General features: G+C 53.8%; 1 protein-coding gene across 5 annotated transcripts in view; it reads right to left on the bottom strand.

Moving 5' to 3' along the window:
* Positions 447 to 24,131, bottom strand: part of ARHGAP22 (Rho GTPase activating protein 22) — a 181,693-nt gene continuing 158,008 nt past the window's right edge. For all 5 annotated transcript variants that reach the window (XM_018042511.1, XM_018042513.1, XM_018042512.1 and 2 more), the window contains 6 exons: positions 16,706 to 16,913; positions 14,328 to 14,460; positions 13,389 to 13,462; positions 12,682 to 12,803; positions 7,100 to 8,000; positions 447 to 990 (listed from right to left, as the gene is read on the bottom strand). In XM_018042511.1, the coding sequence (XP_017898000.1) occupies positions 762 to 990; positions 7,100 to 8,000; positions 12,682 to 12,803; positions 13,389 to 13,462; positions 14,328 to 14,460; positions 16,706 to 16,913 (1,667 nt within the window). In that variant the 3' untranslated portion in view covers positions 447 to 761. The remainder of the gene's footprint in view (positions 991 to 7,099; positions 8,001 to 12,681; positions 12,804 to 13,388; positions 13,463 to 14,327; positions 14,461 to 16,705; positions 16,914 to 24,131) is intronic.

The raw sequence follows: 24,131 nt of genomic DNA, 5'->3' as shown, positions 1-24,131 counted from the left end.
TTATGGAGCCATGCCTTCACCCTGCACATACCCAAGGGAGCAGAAGCAGGGAGCGCCGCACCCCTGCTGAGCCCTGACTCATGGGCTCTGGCTCTGCAGCAGAGCCGGGGCCATGCAAAGGACAGCAGGTTACAGCAGAAGGCCGGAGAGAGATTCCTGACAGACACCAGCTGCAGACGCCCAGGCGGTGGGAGGGGGAGCAAGCAGTGAGGAAAACCATCCTGCCTTGAGCGCAGGAGGTGGAGCCGAGAGCACACACATGTGCCTGTTCAGCGTCAGTGGCCATAACACTGGCTGCTCAGAGAGCTCTGTCACCCACTGCCCAAGGTTCCTCCATGCCATCCCACCCGTGGGACACCTGGAGGACTTCCAACCCTGTGAGAAGCGGAAGAGGCCTCTCGGTACCCTGCCTCTGCACGACCATAAAGGAGTCAGGCACCCAGGCATCATGCTTTGAGAGCACATTTAATAAAGAGTGCAGAAAGGTCCCGGTGGGCTACTCAGATCCCAAGTGCCGTCTGTTCTGGCGGTCACGGGACTGCCGCTCTGATGCCTGCCACACCGTGCACGGTCGGAGCAGCCTCCAGATCCCGAGTGGGGCTCGGGCTCCTGAGGGGGTGTCAGGGCTGCTCTCTCCAGCCCGTGCCGGATCTGCTGGCACCGCTGAGGCCCAGGTCCAGCTGCAAAGGCTCCGGCTCCTCTCGAGGCTGTGGAAGGCCGGGAGGGCGAGCACGCAGCAGGGATGAACTCTGCTGGTCCCGTTACTTCAGCGCCCTGGCGCCTTTCGCCCCAACAGTCAAGCTTCCCAGGGTTGAGAAAAACTCCTCCATCTCTCTCTGCAGCAGCTGGTTCCTCTTTTCTGCATCTTCCCGAGCCCGCTCCGAGTTCCGCAGCTTTATTTCCAGCATCGTGTACTTCTTCTTTTCTTGGTCTAGCTCCTCTTCTAGCCGTGACATTCGTTTCCTCAGGTCGGCACTACCTTCTTCGAGTCTTAAAAAATGAAAGAAGAAAGACACCGTTTTAGACTTGGGCTGAGGTTGGCAAGCGAGCTCCGCTGTCGGCAGACACTTGATGGGGTAAAGTAGCTGTTCAGACCTGATACCCAAGGGGGAGGATGCTGTGGATTCAGACCCAGTGCCAGGCGAGGCTTCGCAGACCGCATATCCTTGCAAGACTCTGGGGCTTCACCCCGCAGAGATCCTCCTCTTGGCCTTTGGCACTCAAGGTCAGGGGCCCTCCCTGAGTTCTCACTCCAGTAGAAGACCACTTACCCTCCCGCCTGGCTACCTGGCATAGTGAGGGTTGGACTGCCCGCAGGCAGAGAACAGGACTGAACCCTGCGCCGAGAGGGAAGCTGGAACCTGTCCCCTTGTTTGCTCAAGAGCCACCGAGCTCCATCCAGACACACCGACTCACAGGAGTCCCCACTCAGGCTGCCGCCTCACCTTCCACCCCCTCTCGGCCTTCACACCCCAGCCCATGCCTCCCTCTGGTGAGCTTCTCCTGATCCTCCCCAGCGTGTCAGACACTGCTCCTTTTTGCTACCACGGAGTACACCACAGGCCTTTCATCTTTTCAACCAGATGACCCACTCCTCTGAGGCCTCAGGGGCGGGCTGTGCCGGGCTCTGGGAACCGGCCTGACTACAAGACGTAAACTGGGCAGGACACAAACCGAACCCTGAGAGTGCAGGGCTGACCTTCCACCCGTGCGCTGCAGCGACAATGGGCTACGGAGACCCGCGGCACTTCCCCGGCACAGGACACGCGCGGAGCAAACACCCCTTCCACCCCCTCAAGGCCTAGGCCCTCACCCGCAACTACTGAAGACAAAGCATGGAGAAGCGCGAGAATCCGGAACAAGACAGGGAGGCCCACTCACGTTACTTTTATTCAATATAGTATTGAAAGTCCTAGACCCGTCAGTCAGGCAAGAGGCATAAACAAAAGGTATTCAAATTGGGAGGGAAGAGGTGAAACCGTCATTATATGCAGATGACATACACTGTTTGTAGAAAACCCTAGACTCCACACGAAAACCAGCAGAACTGATAAACGAATTCAGCAAGGTAGCAAGATGAAAGATTGCCGGAAAGAAAGTGGTTGCATTTCTTTACACTGACATTGAAACAACCCCCTTTAAAATTGCATCAAAAGAACAAGAAACAGACAAAAAACTTAGGAATAAACCTCACCAAGGCAGTGAAAGACTTACATGCTGAGAACTACAAAACATTAATAACGGAAGTTGAATGGAAACATGACCCCATCTCTGGGCCTGGAAGAATATTGTTACAACAGCCATGCCACTCAAAACAATCTACAGGTTTAGTGCAATCCCTATCAAATTACCCATGACATTTTTCACAAAACAAATACAATTTATATGGAACTGTAAAAGATCCAGAATTGCCAAAGCAGTCCTAAGGAAAAGGACAAAGCAGGAAGCACAACACTCCCAGACTTGAGACAACACTACAAAGCTGCAGTCATCAAAAGAGATGGTATTGGCGCAGAAACAGATACACGGATCAATGGAACAGAATAGACAGCCCAGAAATAAACCCACACGCCTCTGGTCACCTAATCTTTGAAAAAGGAGGCAAGATATGCAAGGGGGAGAAGACAGTCTCTTCAGCAGGTGGTTTTGGGAAAGTTGGGAGCTGTGTGCCCATCAGTGAAGTTAGAACATACCTTCACACGACACAGAAAAATAAGCTCAGGATGGCTGAACGACCTGAATAGTAAGACATGACACCATAAACGCCCTAGAAGAGAACGCAGGCGGAACATTCTCTGACATTGTGCCTGTGTGTTCTTGGATCAGTCTCCCAAGGCAACAGAAATAAAAGCAAAAATAAACAAATGGAAGCTAATCAAACTCACAGCGAAGGAAACCACAAAACGAGAAGAGACTAGGGACCGGGAGACAGTATTTGCAAATGATGTGATCAACAAAGGATTAATTTCCAAAACACAAACAGCTCATTCGATAACAAAAAACCAAACAACTTAATTGAAAAATGGGCAGAAGACCTAAACAGACATTATCCAAAGATGGGGTGGAAAGTGAGAGTCACTCAGTCATCTCCAACTCTATGACCCCACAGACTACACAGTCCCTGTAATTCTCCAGGCCAGAATATTGGAGTGGGTAGCCTTTCCCTTCTCCAGCAGATCTTCCTGACCCAGGAATCGAACCAGGGTCTCCTGCATTGAAGGCGGATTCTTTCCCAATTGAGCTATCAGGGAAGCCCAAAGATGAGGTAACAGATGGCCAGCGGGCACGTGAAAAGATGCTGATATCACTAATCCTTAGAGAAGTGCGAGTCAAAACTACAGTGAAGTATCGCCTCACATCAGTCAGAATGGCCACCATCAAACAGTCTACGGATGATAAATGCTGAAGAGGGTGTGGAGGAGAGGGAGGCACTCACCATTGCTGGGAGCGTAAGCGGGTGTAGCCACTAAGGAGACAGTATGGGGGTTCCTCAAAACTAAAAATTGGAATTCCCCGGCTGTCCAGTGGTTAGGGGGGCTTCTCAGCTGGCACAGGGGTAAAGAATTGAGAAGACGCAAGAGAGAGACGGCTCGATCCCTGGGTTGGGAAGATCCCCCTGGAGTACGAAATGGCAACCCACTGTAGTATTCTTGCCTGAAAAGTTCTGTGGACAGAGGAGCCTGGCAGGTTACAGCCCATGGGGTCGCAAAGAGTTGTACACGACCAATACGTGTGTGCGTGCATGCATATGCCCACACGTGTGTGTGTGTGTGCACGTGTGTGTGTGCGCGCACCAGTGGTTAGGATTCTGCGCTTTCACCACCAAGGGCCTGGGTTCAATCCCTGGTCAGGGAACTAAGATCTCATAAGCCATGCAGCATGGTCAAAAGGAAAAAAAAAAGAAAATCAGAAACATACAGAAATATGAGTTGCCATACGATCCAGCAGTCCCACTCCTGGGCATATGCCCAAACAAAACTCCTAATTCAAAAGCACACACGCACCCCTGTGTTCACAGCAGCACTGGTTTACAACAGCCGAGACATGGACATAACCTCAGGGTCCATCAGCAGGTGACTGGGTAAAGAGGATGCGTGTGTGTGTACACACTCACAATGTAATACTACTCTTAAAAAAAGAGCTAATGCTGCTTGCAGCAGCACGGATGGATTGAGAGATGATCAGGCTGAGTGAAGGAGTCCAGAAAGAGAGAGACAAGTACCATATGTAGAATCTAAAATACGACACAAATCAACTTACCTGTGAAATACTCACAGATACAGAGAACAGACTTGCAGTTACCAAGGGCGAGGGGAAGGGGTGGGGGAGGGAGGGTTCAGAGTTCAGGATTAGCAGATGCAAACTGTTTATGTGTGTGTATATATATATATATATATATGGATGGATAAACAACAAGGTCCTTTTTATAATACAGGGAACTATATTTAGTATCCTGGGATAAACCATAATGGAAAAGAATATGAAAAAATATATATGGATATTAAAACTGCATCACTTTGCAGAAATTAACAATGCTGTAAATCAGCTATACTTAAAAAAAAAAACATGGAGAAGGGAAAAAGCCTCCCTTTGCTCTAACCTCCCATCTGGGAGGGACACAGTGTCAGAAGAGCGCCCCCCACAGTGGGGGCAGCAGGTCCCCCATGAGCCTCTTCACTGCTCCTCCTCCCCTCTGAGCTCCTCCTTCACCAGACCCTCCTCGCCCCCTAGTGCTCCGGGGAATGGCTTGGGCCACCCGTCTTCCTTCCATGCCACTCCTAAAGGGATTCTGTCCAGTCTCAGGCTCTAAGCACCACAGGAGTGGTGAGTGAGCGACAGGTTGAGTGGCAACCCTTAATCTTTGTCTCCCTCAAGTCCACTCAGAAACTTAATAAGCATCTACAGCTTAACAGACCCACAGCTCCTGCTCCTGTGAGTTCCTGCCCTCCTTTCCCAAGTCACCCTCCTACAGCCCCAGTCTCTTCACTCAGAGACCACCTTCTTCCAAAACAAAACTGGTGTCCCTCAAGTCAGCTATTTTTATCATCCCACATCTGATCAACTGGAAAAACTCAAACATGTTCTGAATCTGGCCACTTGCCCACCTCGACTGCTGCCTCTGAGGTCCATGCCACCCACAGGTCTGGCCTGGATCTCCATGGCCTCCTAACTGGTCTTTGCCTTGTCAAGCACTTGTGCACACAGCAGCCAGCGCACCTCATCAGAGTGATCAAAGTACTCTAGGCCTGCCAGCAGCTTCACATCTCGCTGGGAATAAAATCAAAGCATCACTCCTGGTAAAAGTCCTCGCCCCCTACCCCACCCCCTCCACCTCGCTCTTTCAGAGCCTGCCTGGACACTCAGCAAATGCACAGTGCGTCAAGGATTGACCCCAGAGCCCCCCAGGCAACAATACTGCATTTCCCCTGAGAACCCCAGCCCCCGAGAAGGTGAAGGCTTGAGTCACCTCCACAAATAGCCAAGGAGGTGACAGGTGGATTCTGACCCCCACTGAGGCTGCCCTCAGACAGCATCCGCCAAGTAACACACCCTGTGTGCTCTGTAAGCTCAGCTCCAGCAGCGCTCGCCGTCCAGTGAATCTGCACGGAGTTCCTGCTGCTATCTCTGCAGGGTGTCCCACCCCCTGCTTACCCTGTGGGTTTTCCCCACAATTTTACACCCGGGATTTTACTCATGCGGTGTCCTTTCTCATCCTTGTTCAGCTCAATCCTTTTGGTCCTTGGCTCCTACTGAGCCAGGTCGTGGCTCAGATATCACCTGCTGTGACACCACCTACCCCTGATCTCCCCCTGGCAGTGGCCACTGCCCTCATAGCCCCTTTGCTGCCATCTTCCCACCAGGAACACAGAGCTGGCACACACCTGACCCTCCCCAGGTACCCAGGAGACAGCTGCCAGCAGGACAAGAGGGTCAAATGCTGCCATTCCAGCTCCCCTGGGAATCCCATGCTCAGAAACAGAAGCATGAATCCTTTCAGCCTCCACTGATGGAAAAAAGCAGCACCCAGAGCCCACTGAAGGCTTCTGCTAGTGGGTGGGACATGGGTTCATAGGTGAGTCAGCTGATGCAAGGCCTGGGGCGAAAGGAGCTAAAGGGTCTGAGATGTTGACGGAAGCGCTGCTCACTGTCCAGTGTGGGCTCTGTGTGCATGCTAAGTCGCTGCAGTCGTGTCTGACTCTGCAACCCTAGGGACTGCAGCCCACCGGGCTCCTCTGTCCGTGGGATTCTCCAGGCAAGAATACTGGAGTGCGTTGCCATGCCCTCCTCCAGGGCATCTTCCGGACCCAGGGAGCACACCCGAGACTCACGTCTGTCTCCTGCATTGGCAGGCAGGTTCTTCACCGTTAGTGCCACCTGGGAAGACCCATGGGCTCTGCTGGCCACTATAATGAGGGGAAAAGCCCTCTACATGCGGGGGCTGAGAGGACGGAACCAGGGCCCATCAGAGAGCAAGCCTGCAAGCCTTAAAGGGTGGCATGGGGAGTCTTCTGTGAAGGGACTGTGAAGCCTCCCAGTAGAAGGGAGGCTTGGCTCAGCAAGGTCAGCTCCCTCTTCAGAGGAAATTCGATTTCCACCCAGATGTCCTCACTCGACATCGGGCCCAACCATGGTCAGTCAACCAGGCTGGCCTGGGGCCTGCAGTGCACAGAGGCCCTGCCCCATTCCCAGTTCCTGAACTACAGGCCATACTAGGGGGCCTGCCTCCTCTCTGAGGGCCACACAGGGACCTCCACCCGGAACCTCTCCATCAAAGGTGCTCTGAGCAGCTCAGGCTGAGATTCTGACTTGCTTCTTTTTCCAGCTGGCCTCATGGAGTCCTGGCTGCATGCCAGGCCCTTGGCTCCCAAGCTTTCCCAGACAGAGGACCCCCATCCCTCCATTCCCGGCCCTGTCCTAGGGAACCTTCTCCCAGAGAGGCAGCTTCCTGGGGGCTGGCTGCTCTGGGCCCTGCCTCCGGGAGCTCTCTTTCCAAGCCAGAGGCTGATTGCCCAGGACCGGTGCCCAGTGAGCTGCTGGCTGTGAGTGCTCTGCCCAGCCCGGAAGTGCCAGTTTTGCACTCGCCCAACAGGCTTTGTACCTTTTCACGCTCGTCTCATACTCAGTCCTCTGCCGGCACAGTTCTGCTCTGAGCTCTGTGACCAGGCCCTGGAGAACCTCAGTTCGGCGGGCGTGGTCCTGGGCAGGGCTGCCCGGGTCACTGGGCTCGCTGCTGCTGATGCAGGCACCCACTCCATCCAGGCCATGGTCCAGATCCAGGGATCTGCGCTCTTCGCTGCTGCTGAGGACAGGGGAGGGCTCGAGGGCCCCCTCGATGTGCAGGGAGCTGCAGGCAGAGGAGTCACTGGCCCGGCATGCTGTGCAGCTGCTGACCGAGCCCCTGGCCGACGCCTCACAGGAGGAGACCCCAGACCATGGCAGGCTGGCCACACTGGGTGTGCTGGGGAAGGAGCTCTGCGGGGGCACATTATCGTAGGTGGAGAGTCTCTGCTCGGAGCCCGAGTCCTTGAGCCGGTCTCCTGATGAGGCCCGGCGGTGGCCTCGCAGGGAGGACAGCCCATTCATGAGCCAGTTCCCTCCAGAGATGATGGGGACCTCCAGGGATGAGGTGCCCACCTTCGGACTCCCTGACCGGGACCCTGACTGCCGGAAGGAAGACCTCCAGTTGGGCAGAGTCTGCACCCTCTTCCCGGGGCTGGTGGCAGCAGGGCTGCCTCGGCTCCCCAGGCCCGTGGGAGAGGTTCTAGAGAGTGCCGCCACGGCAGCGCCATCCAGAGAGGAGGTCCTGTGCGAGGGCAGGCAGGGGGCGCTGGGACTGCTGGGCTCCGCCTGGTCGTCCCTGGGGACCTCCTCGGAGCCCCATCCCACGGTGCACGGTGGGCCCCCGCGTGGGGAGGCCGGCCCCTCCGTGGTCCTCGGAGTGAACAGCTGGCTGTGTTTGCGGATCAGGACGGTCATCAGCTGCTGGACCAGAGAAGTGCCTGCCGAGAGGAAGGAATAAGAAAAGGCTGACTGACTGCCTCCCGTCCAGCTTCTCCAGGCCAGTCGGCAAGCTGCAGCTCGGGCCCAGGGCGCCCCGCTCTGCGAGTAGCAACCAGGCTACTTAGGGGTGGGCTCATCGTCCGCTCGAAAGGTAAGGATGGCCACCACACTTTCCAAATACAGACAGGGACAGAAGGACCATACCCCAAATCCGCCTCCTCCAGTGTGGGGTCTGGAGCACGGAAAGGCACTCAGCCTTCACGCCCACTCCAACCAGCTGGCGGAGCGGGAGCTGACACAGTGCTGGCTGAGGCTGCGGGCTGAGCCGAGGGCAGGCTGGAGCCGGAGGCCAGGGCCTAGCGGCCGGGGCCTTCCTGGCTGCCCCATCTGCTGCCCACAGCGGCCACACCTGCCTGTCCACTCCGGGGGCCCAGGGCTCTGGGGCACAGAATGGAGATGTCTTCATACGCAGTCACACATAGACAACCTCATACACCAACCCCATACACACATATAAAACCCCAGACACATAGTCACACATATACCCGTACACAGTCACACACATACACAACCCCATATACACACATATAAAACCCCAGACACATAGTCACACATATACCCGTACACAGTCACACATATACCCGTACACAGTCACACATATACAACCCCATACACAGTCACACACATATACGACCTCACAGAGTCACACACATACACAACCTCATACAGAGTCACACACATACACAACCTCATACACAACCCCATATACACACACATAAAACCCCAGATGCACAGCCACACATATACCCATACACAGTCACACATACACAACCCCATATACAGTCACACACATACACAACCCCATACATAGAGTCACACATACAGAACCCCATACACAACCACATATACACGTATAAAACCCCAGATGCACAGTCACATGTATACCCATACACAGTCACACACATACACAACCCCATACACAGTCACACATATACAACCCCATACATAGTCACACATATACAACCCCATACACACACATATAAAACCCCAGACACAGTCACATATATACCTATACACAGTCACACATACACAACCCCATACACACACACAACCCCATACATAGAGTCACACACATACACAACCCCATACACACACATATAAAACCCCAGACACATAGTCACACATATACCCATACAGTCACACATACACAACCTCATACACAGTCACACACACACACAACCCCATACAGTCACACGCACACATACACAACCCCATACATAGAGTCACACACATACACAACCCCATAGTCACACACATACACAACCCCATACACAGTCACTCACATATATAACCCCATACATAGAGTCACACATATACAGAACCCCATATACACCCCCATATACACACATATAAAACCCCAGATGCACAGTCACATGTATACCCATACACAGTCACACACACACAGCCCCATACAGTCACACATATACAACCCCATACATAGAGTCACACACATACACAACCCCATACACATACATATAAAACCCCAGACACATAGTCACACATATACCCATACAGTCACACATACACAACCCCATACACACACACACACAACCCCATACAGTCACACACACACATACACAACCCCATACATAGAGTCACACACATACACAACCCCATAGTCACACACATACACAACCCCATACACAGTCACACACAACCCCATAGTCACACACATACACAACCCCATACACAGTCACACACATATACAACCTCATACACAACCCCATATACACACACATATAAAACCCCAGACGCACAGTCACACATATACCCATACACAGTCACACATACCTAACCCCATACACAGTCACACATACACAACCCCATACAGTCACACACATACACAACCTCATACACAGTCACACACATACACAACCCCATACAGTCACACATATACAACCCCATACATAGTCACACATATACAACCCCATACACACACATATAAAACCCCAGACACAGTCACATGTATACCCATACACAGTCACACACATACACAACCCCATACACAGTCACACATATACAACCCCATACATAGAGTCACACACATACACAACCCCATACACACACACAACCCCATACATAGAGTCACACACATACACAACCCCATACACATACATATAAAACCCCAGACACATAGTCACACATATACCCATACAGTCACACATACACAACCCCATACACACACACACACACAACCCCATACATAGAGTCACACACATACACAACCCCATAGTCACACACATACACAACCCCATACACAGTCACACACATATACAACCTCATACACAACCCCATATACACACACATATAAAACCCCAGACGCACAGTCACACATATACCCATACACAGTCACACATACCCAACCCCATACACAGTCACACATACACAACCCCATACACAGTCACACATACACAACCCCATACAGTCACACACATACACAACCCCATACATAGAGTCACACACATATACAACCCCACACAGTCACACACATACACAACCTCATACACAGTCACACACATACACAACCCCATACATAGAGTCACACACATACACAACCCCATACAGTCACACACATACACAACCTCATACACAGTCACACACATACACAACCCCATACATAGAGTCACACACATGTACAACCCCATACATAGAGTCACACACATATACAACCCCATACAGTCACACACACACACAACCTCATACACAGTCACACACATACACAATCCCATACATAGTCACACACATATACAACCCCATACAGTCACACACATACACAACCCCATACACAGTCACACACATATACAACCTCATAGAGTCACACACATACACAACCTCATACACAACCCCATATACACACACATAAAACCACAGATGCACAGTCACACGTATACCCATACAGTCACACACACATACAACCCCATACAGTCACACACACAGCCCCATACACAGTCACACACATACACAACCCCATACACAGTCACTCACACACAACCCCATACACAGAGTCACACACATATACAACTCCATACACAGAGGTAAACACATACACAGCCCCATACACAGAATCACAACACACAACCCCACACACAGAATCACACACACATGACCCCATACACAGTCACTCACACACGACTCCATACACAGTCACACACATACAGAACCCCATACACAGTCACTCACTCATGACCCCATAGTCACACACACACAACCCCATACACAGTCACTCACACACAACCCCATACACAGTCACACACATACACAACCCCATACACAATCACACACAAATGCACATAGCCACCCCCCTAACATGAACAACCCCACCCACAAGCACATGCTTCCTCTTCCCCAGGCCACAGCCCCTGAGACACAGCCTGCAGCATATGGGGGACTCAGTTCCTGAGGCTGTGGGGTGGAGAGAGGGGTCAGTGACAAAGGGAGGCTTTGCAGAGGGACCATGGCATCCACCCTCCTGTTATCCTCCACCAAAGACCAGAGACGGGGGGAGGCTTCTGTGTGATGAGGAAGGCCAAGTGCTCCTACTGCCACTGGAAGTAATGGAGAGCCATGGGGAACATTAAGCAGACAGTCTTTAGTAGGTGAAGCAAGATCCTGGCAGTTCAGCAGGGTGAGCATTTGCCCTCAGGCATTTGTGCAACCTGGCAGGTAGGAGCTCTGGGGAGAAACTACCAGTCAGGCCAAGGGCGTGCTAAACAAGAGAGCAACCCCCGGGGACACCCCGTCAGCTGGGGGTGGGGCAGGGAAAGCCCTGCGCCCACCCTCACCCCCTCGCCTCCCCTAGTTCATGTTCCACAGGCCTGGCCACTCTGCCCTCAGCCGGCCTCGTGCCAGGGGCAGCTGGCGTCAGGCGGGTTCTTCGTGAGTTCTGCCAGCCTCTCTGCTCCGTGGCTCCACTGGCTGCGGGTCTCCTGTGAGCAGCCAGACTCTCACACTAGAGAGGATGGCCTTTCTATGGGGCCTCCAAGCAGTGCGCTCATTTCCAGGCCAGCCTGCACCTGTGTGCCCTCTGAACAGTCCGACTAACAGAGTCACCTCACCTCTTGCGGCCTGTCTCCTCGTCTGTCAAATGGGGGCAGTAACCGGGGGCTTCTTGTGAGGGCTGAGATGCTCAGTAGGAGTAAAGCACTCGGCAGAGGCCCTGACGTGTGGAGAGCGGCTGCTATTGCTATATTATTTAAAATCTTTCATTATGACTTCATTACAGAACGTAATATCCCTAGGGTTTGCTGAGCTCTAACATCCAGAAGAAGGCTGTGACAATTACTTAATAGAAAATCACTTCAGTAAAACAAAACCATTTGTGTGTATTTAAGGGCAAGGGCACTGACCTTTCCACCCCACCTCCACCCGCTCAGCCGCTCCCATCATTCTAACTGCACCTCACGACCCCATCCACAGGGCAAAGCTCCTGTCCCTTTTAGAGCGGACCCCATGGGGGAAGAGGGGCTGGAGAAGGCAGTGATGAGGTCCAGAGAGGCTGCTTCCAAGTGCCCAGGGCTGGGGCCACCCTTCCTGCTGGCCTGCCATGAGGGTTCTGAGGACTTGCCCAGGGTTGACATGAGCCCAGAGCACCTAGCACCACCGCGCACACCCCACCACTACCTTCCATAATGGCCACTGGGTCCTCTATCTGCGGCCGAAGGATATTAGGCCCAAAAACAGTTGCCAGGTTCTGGACGCTCATCTTGTTGACATCCGAGTGGGACTGAACTTCATCCAGAAACCTACAAAGTAAGGAAGAGACAGTTGGCAGAGAAGCAAATCCTGACTCCAGATCTGCTGGGAGCTGCCTGGCCCCCGAGCTCAGCTGTGCCCCTCTTTCCACAGCTACCGGGCACAGTCAGCTGCCCCTGCCAGGCTCAGGAGAGGGCAGCGCTTCCCTGAGATCCGGAGGGCCATCAGAAGTAAAGGCCACTGGAACCAGGGCCTGTTGTTGGTGTGGAAGGACAGAACTCCCCCACCTGCCCTGGGCGCAGCTGCCTAGGAAGGCTCAGACCCCTAGATGCGGGGCTGGGTGAAGGCTCACCCTGCCTGTCCTCTCCTGGCACCCTGAGCCTAGGTCATGGTCAGGAAGCAGACCCACGGGAGGCAGAAGGAACACAGGCCATCCGGCTTTGCTTCAGAAACCATGTGCTCAGGACTGTATAACACTGCCTGCGCCGACCAGGACCATAATAAGCTCTGTAAGTGCAGAGACTTCTTTTATATCCCCCACTGGCTTGACAGAGGTGTGGGTGGTCCCCCGACCCCTGTGAAGGGCACGCGGAGCCAGACCGCAGGAGAGGGAAGCCCCACCCCTAGTCACTTACTTGCAGATATATCTGAGCAGGTTGTAATTGACCAGGGGAAGGCTGCTCACTTGCTTAGCCAACTCCAGAGTCCCCTTGGGATTGAGAGAGAGAAAACAGCATTTCAAAGATCAGCAGGGAGGCCCCAGGCCTTCTCTTGCTGGAGGGAGGCGGGATGAGGAGGGGGTGGGAATCTGAGTCCAGACCTCCATCCACAGCCCACGAGCCTGGCTGCCAGTGACCAGAGGGCACCACTACTTTCATTCCCCTGGCTGGTGACCTCTGGGGGGAAAGAGATTTACTTTCGAGATGCTGTTGTGAGGGATGTGCCTGTGCAGAGCCACAGAGGAATGTCAGGGCCAGCGCTCAGCTCACTTATCGAGGCACAAATATTTGCTAGATAAAGACCCCTCATCTCCCACACAGCCACAGGGAGGGCAAACAGTTCTTCCCCAGCTGGAGCCAACCAGGGCTGCAGGCGGGGGGCTCTGCCCTGGGGGCAGTCTCAAATTCTTTTGGGAGGAGGCAGGATAGAAATAGATGAAAGGTCTGGTTGTTTTTGAGTCCCAAGGCCAGCCTGGGTAGCCTGAGTTAGATGTGGGAGAAGGTGATGGAGCAGGAATGCCTCCTGAGTGGTGGTCCAGCCTGGGCACGCTGCACTCAAGAGCATGGCTGGAACACAGCCTGCTTCAGGAGGCGCCTGTCCCTCCGAGCAATGGACGGCTGCACACAGGGAGGGGATGCCCCAGGCATCCCACCCCAGAGTACCCTCCCGCCTAGCGGGGAAATACGCTAGCCCTCCCCAGATTGGGAGCTTCTAGGCCTGGCCCCCGCCCCCACCAGAGCAGGCTACAGGATCTATGTACCATGAACAGTCACGACAAGTCCTGTGTCCACGGCCTCCCCCCACCATCACCTAGCAGGCCCGCTCCCCCGGCAGGGTCCCCGGGAGCCACTAACCTCCCCCTCGTCCTTGGTGAGCAGCTGGGCGCAGCTAAGGAAGTCCTCGTACCTGGAGAAGGGGACCACAGGCTCAGGGAGCTCCCGCAGGTAGAGCTTCAGCAGCGAGGCCACCGTGTGCACATCTGTTGTGCTGCAGACGGAGGGACGCCCGTGAGGCTGGCGCCAGAGGCCCCGGGGCGGCCAGCACCCTGGCCAGCACCTCGCCTGCCCCCTGCAGGGGCAGTCTCTGCTCTCACACCCATGTATGTGTGTGCATGCACACACACGCGCTGTGGCGACCGGCCAGGGAACAGATGGGTGTGAAGGGCCACCTTCCACTGGCCTGGTGCCTGCCCCAGGTACTCTGGGGTCGCGGAGCCAAGGGCACAGGAGCCAGGGGCACAGCTGTCCTTTGGCCCAAGTCTGAGCCTGCTTTCTCTGCCCAGGCTCACCCTCTAGTGGAAGCAGGAGGACCGTGTCAAACATGCCCACCATGCAGGGCTGCCAAGCCCCTTGGAAAAGGGCAGCTGTCCTTGGGCACCTAGGCTGGGCAGGCCAGAGGTCAGCCCCTCTCCCCAGCTTCTGGGCTCCTATTCACACTACAGATGCCCCATCTCCAGTGTCCCAGAGCCCCATATGTCCACTCCCAGGCATCAGTCTCCCGCTTGCAGCTCGGAGCTGCCCAGGCTGCAGCGGGCCCTGTAGAGGATGGTGGCCCTGGGCCTGTTTGGATTCTGGGACTAAGTCCTGGGCTGCAGCCCTGGTGCCTCCTCCAAGCTTGCCTTCCCGGCTGGGGGGCCCCAGGTGTTCCGTCTGCTTTTCCCTCATGGCAGGTGTTCAGGGAAGATGGGCCTCAGGCCAAAAGTGGCTGTGCCATTAAGGCGCCTCCTGGCCTGCTGCCCATCTCATCACTGAGATGAGCCCCGGGGTCCCTTCCACCCTGGCATTTGGAGTTCTGGGGTTCCATAGGGCCGCATGCATCTCGAGTTTGTATCCCCAGAACCCCTCCCTGCCTCAGGACTGGTGGCTCGATGGCTCTTGGTCTGGCCAGCTGAGCAGCCCCCATCCCTGCCCCCACCTCCCCTCTCCAGCCAAGCACATGACTGCCCTCACCCTTCTCTGCCTTCTCCCAGCCACTCCCCTGCTGACACCCCCACCTCCTGGAAGCTTACGTCCCCAGTGGGTACCTAGCCTTGAGCCTAGCCACCTTCCACCTGGGGACCCCATGAGCTCACTGCCAGCCACTGCATGAGCAGGAACCCCAGGAAGATGGGGGGAGGGACGGGAAGCTAGGAGGATGGACAAGGGCCCGCCATTGTGTCTCCCCCTGGTGGGGAAGGCGAAGCATTTCTGATCTGGGCAAGCTGACTCAGAGGGCGGGCCCTCTGGGCTGCAGACCTTGTGGCTGACCCCGAAACTTTGGGCGTCCCTGCCCAAAGCCCCATCCCGACTCCTCCTGGCTGCCCGAGGTTACAGTGCTCCTGGTCCCGGGAGCTTGGCTCAGCGCTGCCTGCCTCATCTTTCCTCCCTCCCTAGAAATTCACTTCCTCACCTTCTCCCCACTCCACACTGTTGGCCTGTGCCCGCTCTGGGCAGACCCTCTCTGGGAAATGGCGATCAGACCCACACTCCACATCTGAAAAAGAGAGGCTCTCCTGGCTGCGGTGATGGTCTGGGCAGATGCTGGAGGGGCTGGCGGTGTTCTGCCCTGAGAGGAGAAGAGCTGAAAATGCCAGGGCTGCCAGGAGAAACCTGTGGGCCTGTCCTGCAAGGGGCGGGGGCTTGTCTGCCCCAGGGGAGGGTGGATCTGAGAAGGGGCAGAAGCTCCATGGGGGCCAGGGCTGGCTGGCTGGCTGCAGAAAGAGCTTTCTACGAAAAACTACCCCATAATGGGGGTTTCGTCAGAGAGAAGAGGCCCCCTGCTCTTAGCCCCTGGGCCCTCAGTGAGGCTGACTCTATCCCAGGGTGGACCCTAGGACCCAGTAAGCCCCAGTGGTGGGGTGAGGACAGGTGGAGGAGACTCGCTCCCCTGCCCCCGAAACTTGTGAGGATGTGCATCTCAGTACTGGCACCTAAGGAGCCAGGGGGTGGGGGAATGGGTCGCCCTGAGACAGCAGAGCCAAGAGACGGACGTGGGCTTATAAGGGGCATCTCCACAGCAGACAGAGCCCGCATGGAAGTAGCAGGATCTACCCGTGTGGGAGACCCAGGGCTGCTACACTGGTTCTATGCCCCACACTCCGCCCATCAGGAGGGCTGGCTGGGCACATGTGTGCCAGCGTGGGGCTTCACCCTACCCTCCACCCTGCACCCAGGCCTCTCAGCTGGCATCCTGAGAGGAGACTCAGGGGGCGATGGACAGGTGGCCCTATCTACATCTCCTCCCAGGAGCTCACCTGTCAAACAGTGGCTTCTCCCCACAGTCAAAGGAATCCTGCAGGTCCCTCACCAGGTTGGCCTGGCCGGGCATACGGAAGAGGCCCTCCTCGGTGAGCCCACGCTCCCGGATGAAGTCCACACACTGCTCCACCAGCAGCGGCGCCAGGCGTGGGCCAGACTTCCGCTCGTGGTGGACTGTGTCCTCCAGGCGCTGCCCAAAGACCCCTGGGCACAGAGAGGAGCTGGTCACACCCTCAGCTAGCTGGCTCAGCAGCGGGGGGGACGCTGGGGACAGCAGGGGCAGCGAGTGCTGTCAGGGCCCAGGGTGGCACCCCCACCCCCGCCCCGAGCAAGCACATCAGAAACTGGGAGGGCAGGCACCAGGCGGCTGGGACAGGGCAGAAGGGCATATCAGGCCACAGCTGAGGCTGGCCTGTGGAGCCTGTCCAAGCCTGAGGACCCTTTGGGCCCTCGGGAAGCATGCATTACACACTTTATTTATGTATTGGCTTATATATGCAATACTAACTCTCAAATGGCAGTGGCTTGCATTTAAAAACCTAACACCACAGGCACCGAAAGACGCGCTCCGGAATGTTCTTAGTGGCGCCCCCTGCAATCTCTCTGAATGAGAAACCAGCTAATGCCCACGAGGGGCAGAATGCGCGGGAGCATCATGGTCTACTCACGCCATGGAGCAGAGGACAGCAGTGAGCACCGCTGAGGCACAAGCAACAAGACAGAGGACAGACAACACGAGGGCAGAGCCGCGAGCCCACACTGGAGATCGTTAGGGAAACGCAAGTCGAAACTCACGCCCGTGAGGGTGGCTGCCATCCAAAGAGCAGAAAACCACCCGTGCCGGTGAGGATGTCGAGAAGCGGAGCGCCTGTGCCCTGTTCATGGGAAGGTGAGCTGGTGCAGCCACTACGGAAAATGCTACGGAGGCACCTCAAGCAATTAAAGCAGAATTCCTGTGTGGCCCAGCAATCCCGCTTCTGGGCATATCCCCAAAAACAGAGCAGAGACGGGAGCAGACGCAGAAGCACCCATGTTCACAGAAGTATTATTCACAATACCCAAACGGTGGAAGCAAACCGAGGGCCCGTCGCTGGACAGGTGGATAAGCACAATGCGATGCACGTATATTATTAATATTATGCAACGTAATATTATTCAGCCAGAAGAAGAAGGACATTCTGACAGATGTCGCAACATGGACAAACCTTGAGGACATGTTGCCAAGTGAAATAAGCCAGTCCACTAAAACAGCTTGATTCTCCTTATGAGACACTCAGCATAAGCAAATTCAGAGAGACAGAAAGCAGAATGGTGGTTGCCAGGGGCTGGAGGAGAGTGGGATGGAGAGTTATTGTTTAATGGGTACAGTGTCTATTTTTGTGTTTTGTATTAGAGAATGTTCTAATTTCATTCTTTCACGTGTTGCTGTTCAGTTTTCCCAGCACCACCTACTGAAGAGACTCTCTTTTTCTCACTGTATATTCTTGCCTCCTCTGTCGTAGATTAATCGACCACAGGCATGTGAGTTTATTTCTGGGTTTTCTCCCCCGTTCTTTTGATCCATATTTCTGTTTCTATGCCAGTACTATACTGTTTTGATTACTATAGTTTATAGTATAGTCTGAAGTCAGGGAGTCTGACTCCTCCAGCTCTGTATTTCTTTCTCAAGATTGCTTTGGCTATGCATGGTCTTGTGTCTCCATACACATTTTAAGATTTTTTTGGTTCTAGTCCTATTAAAAAAATGCCATTGGTAATTTGAAAGGGATTGCATTAAATCTCTAGATTGCCTTGGGTAAGTGAGCTGTCGCTGTTTGCAGATGACATATTATACATAGAAAATCCTAAAGATGCTGTCAGAAAATCGTGAGAGCTCAATGAATTTGGTAAAGTTGCAAGATACAAAATTAATACACAGAAGTCTCCTGCATTCCTATAATAACAATGGAAGATCAGAAAGAGAAATTGAGGAAACAATCCCATTTACCATCTCATCCAAAAGAGTCAAATACCTAGTGGTAGATTTACCTAAGGAGGCAAGACCTATACACTGAAAAGTAAGATGCTCATGAAGACACTGAAGATGACGCAAAGAGATGGAAAGACATGCCGTGTTCTTGGTGTACCAGCCCGGGAAGAATAAACATTGTCGAAATGACTATACAAAGCAACCTACAGAAATAAACCGGAAATGGATCAAAGACCTAAATCCTAAACGGAAGACTGAACATGATAAAACTTAGAGGAAAACGCAGGCAGAATACTCTGACATAAATTGCAGCAGTACCTTTTATGGTTCACCTCCTCGAGTAATGAAAACAAAGACCAAATAAACAAATGGGACCTCGTTAAAAGTTTCTGCACAGCAAAGGAAAAAATAAAATGAAGAAACAGAATGGGAGAAAATATTTGCAAATGGAGCGACTGACAAGGGATTAATCTCAGAAATATACAAATAGCCCATGCATCTCTATGTCAAAAAAAAAAAAAAAAAAAAAAACACAACCCTAATCAAAGAATAGGGAGAAGACGTAAATAGGTATTTTTTTAAAGAAGACATACAGATGCCCAAAAGGCACATGAAAAGATGCTTAACATCACTAATTTCCAGAGAGATGCAAATCAAAACTACAGTGAGGTATCACTTCATGCCCATCAGAATGGCTATTCTCAAGAGGTCGACAACCAATAAATGGTAGACAGGACATGGAGAAAAGGGAGCCTCCTACGCTGTTGGCGGGAACGTAAATTAGTACAGCTACTATGGAGAACAGTATGCAGGCTCCTCAGAAAACTGAAATTAGAGCCACCATATGATCCAACAATCTCACTCCTCACTGTATACCTGGAGAAAACACGTAATCTGAAAGGCTACACACACACCCCAGTGTTCATGAAAGGGAAGGTGAAGTCGCTCAGTCGTGTCCGGTTCCTTGTGACCCCATGGACTGCAGCCTAGCAGGCGCCTCCATTCACGGGCTTTCCGGGCAAGAGTTCTGGAGTGGGTTGCCATTTCCTTCTCCAGGGGATCTTTCCAACCCAGGAATCGAACCTGCGTCTCCCGCATTGCGGGCAGACGCTTTACTGTCTGAGCCACCGGGGAAGCCCTCCAGTGTTCACAGCGGCACTATTCACAGTGGCAAAGACGCAGAAGCAACCTAAACTTCCATTGTCAGAGGAACGAACAGAGAGATGCGGTCCACACACACACGGACTATTACTCAGCCGCAGAAACGGATGAAATAATGCCATTTGCAGCAACATGAAGAAACCGAGAGATTAGCATCCTAAGTGAGGTCAGAAAGAGGCTGTTATAGATCGATGTTATAGCACTCATATGTAGAATCTAGTTTCAAAAATAAAAATGAACTTATTTACAAAACAGAAGCCGACTTACAGATATTGAGAACAAACTTGATGGTTACCAAAGAGGGACGTGGAGGGGGAGGATAAAGCAGAGGCTTGGGAGTAAAACACGCACACTGTGGTAACCAGCGAGGACCCACCGTAATAACCAGCGAGGGCCAACTGTAATAACCAGCGAGGGCCTACTGTAATAACCAGCGAGGGCCTACTGTAATAACCAGCAAGGACCCCCAGTAGACTACAGGGATTTCTACTCAACGTTCTGTGATAGCTTATACTAGGGAAGAATCTAAAAAAGAATGAACACGTGTATATTATGTATCACTTTGCTGTACACCTGAAACTAACCCAACATTATAAATCAACTATATTCCAATAAAATTAAAATTAGAAAAACAAAAAAGAACCCAGGCAGTCTGGCTCCAGGCCTGGAGAATATCCCAGGCCACATGCCTGCTCTCCATCCTGGAGCATGGATGCCTATGTCCATGCTGTTACCCCACCAGGCTTGCTTCCCATGTTTATCCTGTCTGTCTTCACCAGCAGCTCCCAAGGATGTGGTCATTTGGGCAACAGGAAAATTCAAAAAAAGGAATTCAAGAAAAGGACAGCTCAGCTGCCCTTCCCACTGGGGTGTAGCCGGTAAACAGTGTTGAACACAGGGGCAGATGCTGCCCAAAGACTGGCATGGGGGCTGCCTGGGGCAACTCTGAGGTGCCCACCACCAACGTCCCGGCCTCTCTGCCCAGGCCAAGAGAGGCCTAGGCTGGTCTGGAGACACAAGGACACTGTTCCTTCTACGGCACACTGAGGGCTCAATCACACATGCCCAGCAATGAGCCATATGGGCCCACAGTGTTCCTGTTTAGCTAGGCACATGTTTGAAACATTTTTAAATTCGTTACTTTATACTTTTATACTTTAGAAAAGATTCATATAAAAAAATCTAGACCATCTAAAAGATTTTTTATTCATATGAAAAATCTGGAAAAAATCCTCTTAAAAGAATCCACAGATCTGGTGCTACCAGGCCAGGATTTCCAGTCACACTGACGGAGTTCAGCGGCCCCTGTGTCTTTCTGGAGAAGGAAATGGCAGTATTCTTACTGGAGTAAGAATTCCTAATACAGTATTCCTACTCCAGTATTCTTGCCTGGAGAATCCCATGGACAGAGGAAGCTGGCAGGCTATCCAGTTCATGGGATCGCAAGAGTCAGACATGACTTAGCACTATCTTTCTTTCCTTTCTTTCTGCCCTTCTGATGGCCCATGTATCTGCTAATTCTCCACAGTCCCCACCATCCCCTACTGCCTCACACCCAGTCCACATTCCATTCCTGCAGCTCTGCCAAACGCTCACCTCTTTTCCATGGCACAGACCTCCCCACCGGGCACTGGGTCAGAATGAAGTAGGAGAGGGGCCCTGATCCTCAGAAATGGGAAGTCAGGCCTGTTGTGACCAGAGGCATCAGCTAGGACCTCAAATGAGCAGGCACAGAACATACAGGGGCAACTGCCCTTGAGCAGAGCGTCCGTAGGAAGGGCTGGAGCCAGCCTGGCCCTGTGCCTTGGCGCCCGCCTCCTGCGTCCCTCCCCACTCGGGCATACGCCCCATCCCTTTCACCTCCGCTCCACCCACAACTCAAGCATCTTGAATATGTCTGCTCTCCTGCTGCCTGGCCTGTGCAGAGGTCTCTTCCCTGTTCACTCTGTGCAAAATTCTAGTTAGCCCTGGAGATCAGCTGCCGCAGATCCTTTCTTCAGCACGACCACAGGGCTCTTGGGCCCCTCCTCTGGCCCTCTATCACAGACCATGCGAAGACGCTTGCCTCTGCCTGGTTCCTCACTGGGAACCAGCCCCTCTCCCCAGTCCCAAGCCAGTGTGGGCTTGGAGGGGAGGTCACGGAGTGCTGAGTGAAGGAGGGGAGCACACAGCCCAGGATTATCTCCCACCCAGAGTTCGTGCACTCAGCTTCCCACCCTTGGCTCACAGGTAACTAAAGGGCACAGTCAGGGAAGAGAGACACTGAGGAAAAGGACTCTAAAATTCTCTCTAGAGAGTCACAAAGCCTGGGTAAATCTATCTAGCCTCCTCTTGGCCCCAACCCTTTCTGCTCTCCAATTTCCTGTTTCCAGGACATCTGCTGTCCACCGGTCCATCCATCCTTCCATCACTCTTGCGTTTGTGCCCCACCCTGTTCTAAGTCTTAGAGGGCCCCAGATCTGTCCAGAGGACTAGAAACATGTAAATACCACCACAGACCCCTCTGCTGAAACCCCTTGTTGCCTCCCTCCTGCCCACCCGGGATAAAATCTAAACTTGGCAGGCAGAGAGACAAGGGCCTGCCTACCTCTCCATCAGATTCTGAAGCACAGAAGAGCCTGGGCCAGGCAGAGGGCAGCTGCTGCATGGCCAGACCCGCTGTTTGTGCGGTCACACAGCTCCCATGTCTCCAAAGCCCTCTTTCTACATCATCTCAACCACCCCCCCACAACCCTGGTGGAGCTTTCCAGACTACTCTTCCAGTCCCCTGAACAAGGCTATGGCTGTGGGAAGTCCACAGGGTCCCAGGTGCTTCTAAACAGAGGTGATTTAGAGGAGAAGGGGACATTAGGACTGGGGTCTAAGAATGAGCAAGAGATAGCCAGGAAGGCGGGGGTGGGGTCTGGGAGGTAGGCATGAGCAGAAATCCCCAAGGCAGACCTGGGCAGACCTGGCAGCAGGGGGCGGGCGGGGGCGGGGGGGTGCGGGTCTGATAAGGACCCTGGGGGTTGGAGGGTGAGTGTGAGAGAGTATGAGTGAAGAGGCTGGGAACACGGCAGTCCCGGGTCCTGATAAGGACCATGACCCCTGGTGAGCACTGGACTGACCTCATGCAGGGCTCAGGGGCTCTGAGAAATGACGAGACTCCCCCAGAGGCCCTCCAAATGCTGAGCCTGGTGAGAGTGCTAAGCTAACGATAGGGGTGGGGAACACAAGAGGCTGATGATGCTCAAGGCTGAAGGCCATAGAGACAAAGATTCTGAGGCTGCACCTGCACATCCTAAGCCACTGTATAGAGTGAAGTGGCCTCCTTTCCTAGACCTTAGTTTCTCCATCTATAAAATGGGGATGATGACACTTGTCCTTAGGGGTGGTCTCAAGGCCCTGCCCCTAGGCACCACCAGGCCTGGGGCTGACCCCACTTTGCCAGCAAGGCAGTGTGGCGCCTTGCCTCAGACCTTGTTCAGGCTTCGGGTGCAAGCTGCCCCCTTACCTTGAGAGCACATCTCCCTGGAGGGGGAGATGCTACCAGAGCCCGGTAGGAAAGGATAGTTCCAGCTCCACCTCCCAGGGCTTTGCTTCCGCCTTCCTCCTGCTGGAGGCACCCTGCGCTCAGGCTACAGACCCGGCCTCCCTCAGCCAGGGACCTTCCCCACCACTCCCCTTCTCAGGGGCTCTTGGGCAGAGCCTGGCAGGGCCTGGGACGGCTGTGCTGAACTTCCTCAGCCCTCCTGGCATGTCTCATGGGGGAGCCTTGCCAAGAACCAGCTCTAATAGGCCTGTCAGATCCCTGGAAACCCAGCCAGCCAGCGTGCGGGTTCCTCGAGGTCCCAGCCCACGCTCTTTACAAAGCATCAGCTCTGCCACCGGAGAGGAAGCTGGCATGGACCTCTGGATGAACCTGCTGACGGGTTCAGAGCTGGGCCGGGCCTCCCCTCCTGCCAGCTGCTCCCTGGCAAAGCCTGGCCCTCACTCCCCTCTCCCCCGAATCCCATGCAGGGGCAGGAAGGCACAGGCCCAGCACTCAGCTGACTCAGATCCCTGTCCTGGGTGACCTTGGGCACGTCCTCAATATCTCTGAGCTGGTCTCTGCCACGGCACAGGGCTGTCAGTAGCTGTGGAAGAGCCTAAGCACTGGGCACAGGGAAGCAGGTGCCTGATCAAAGTGGGCGTCTCCTGACCCGGGAGGGCCAGCCCAAGCCTGGGTGGGCTCTGCCTGCCCTGGGAGCCCAGCAGGAAAGGGAGACAGCCGAGATTCCCTCTTGGAGCTGATCGAGTGGAGACGTCAGGCT

The sequence above is a fragment of the Capra hircus genome, chromosome 28 (genome assembly GCF_001704415.2).
Source record: "Capra hircus breed San Clemente chromosome 28, ASM170441v1, whole genome shotgun sequence".
Lineage (NCBI taxonomy): Eukaryota > Metazoa > Chordata > Mammalia > Artiodactyla > Bovidae > Capra > Capra hircus.
The sequence above is the reverse complement of the archived record's forward strand: the minus strand, read 5'-3'. Positions and strand labels throughout refer to the sequence as shown.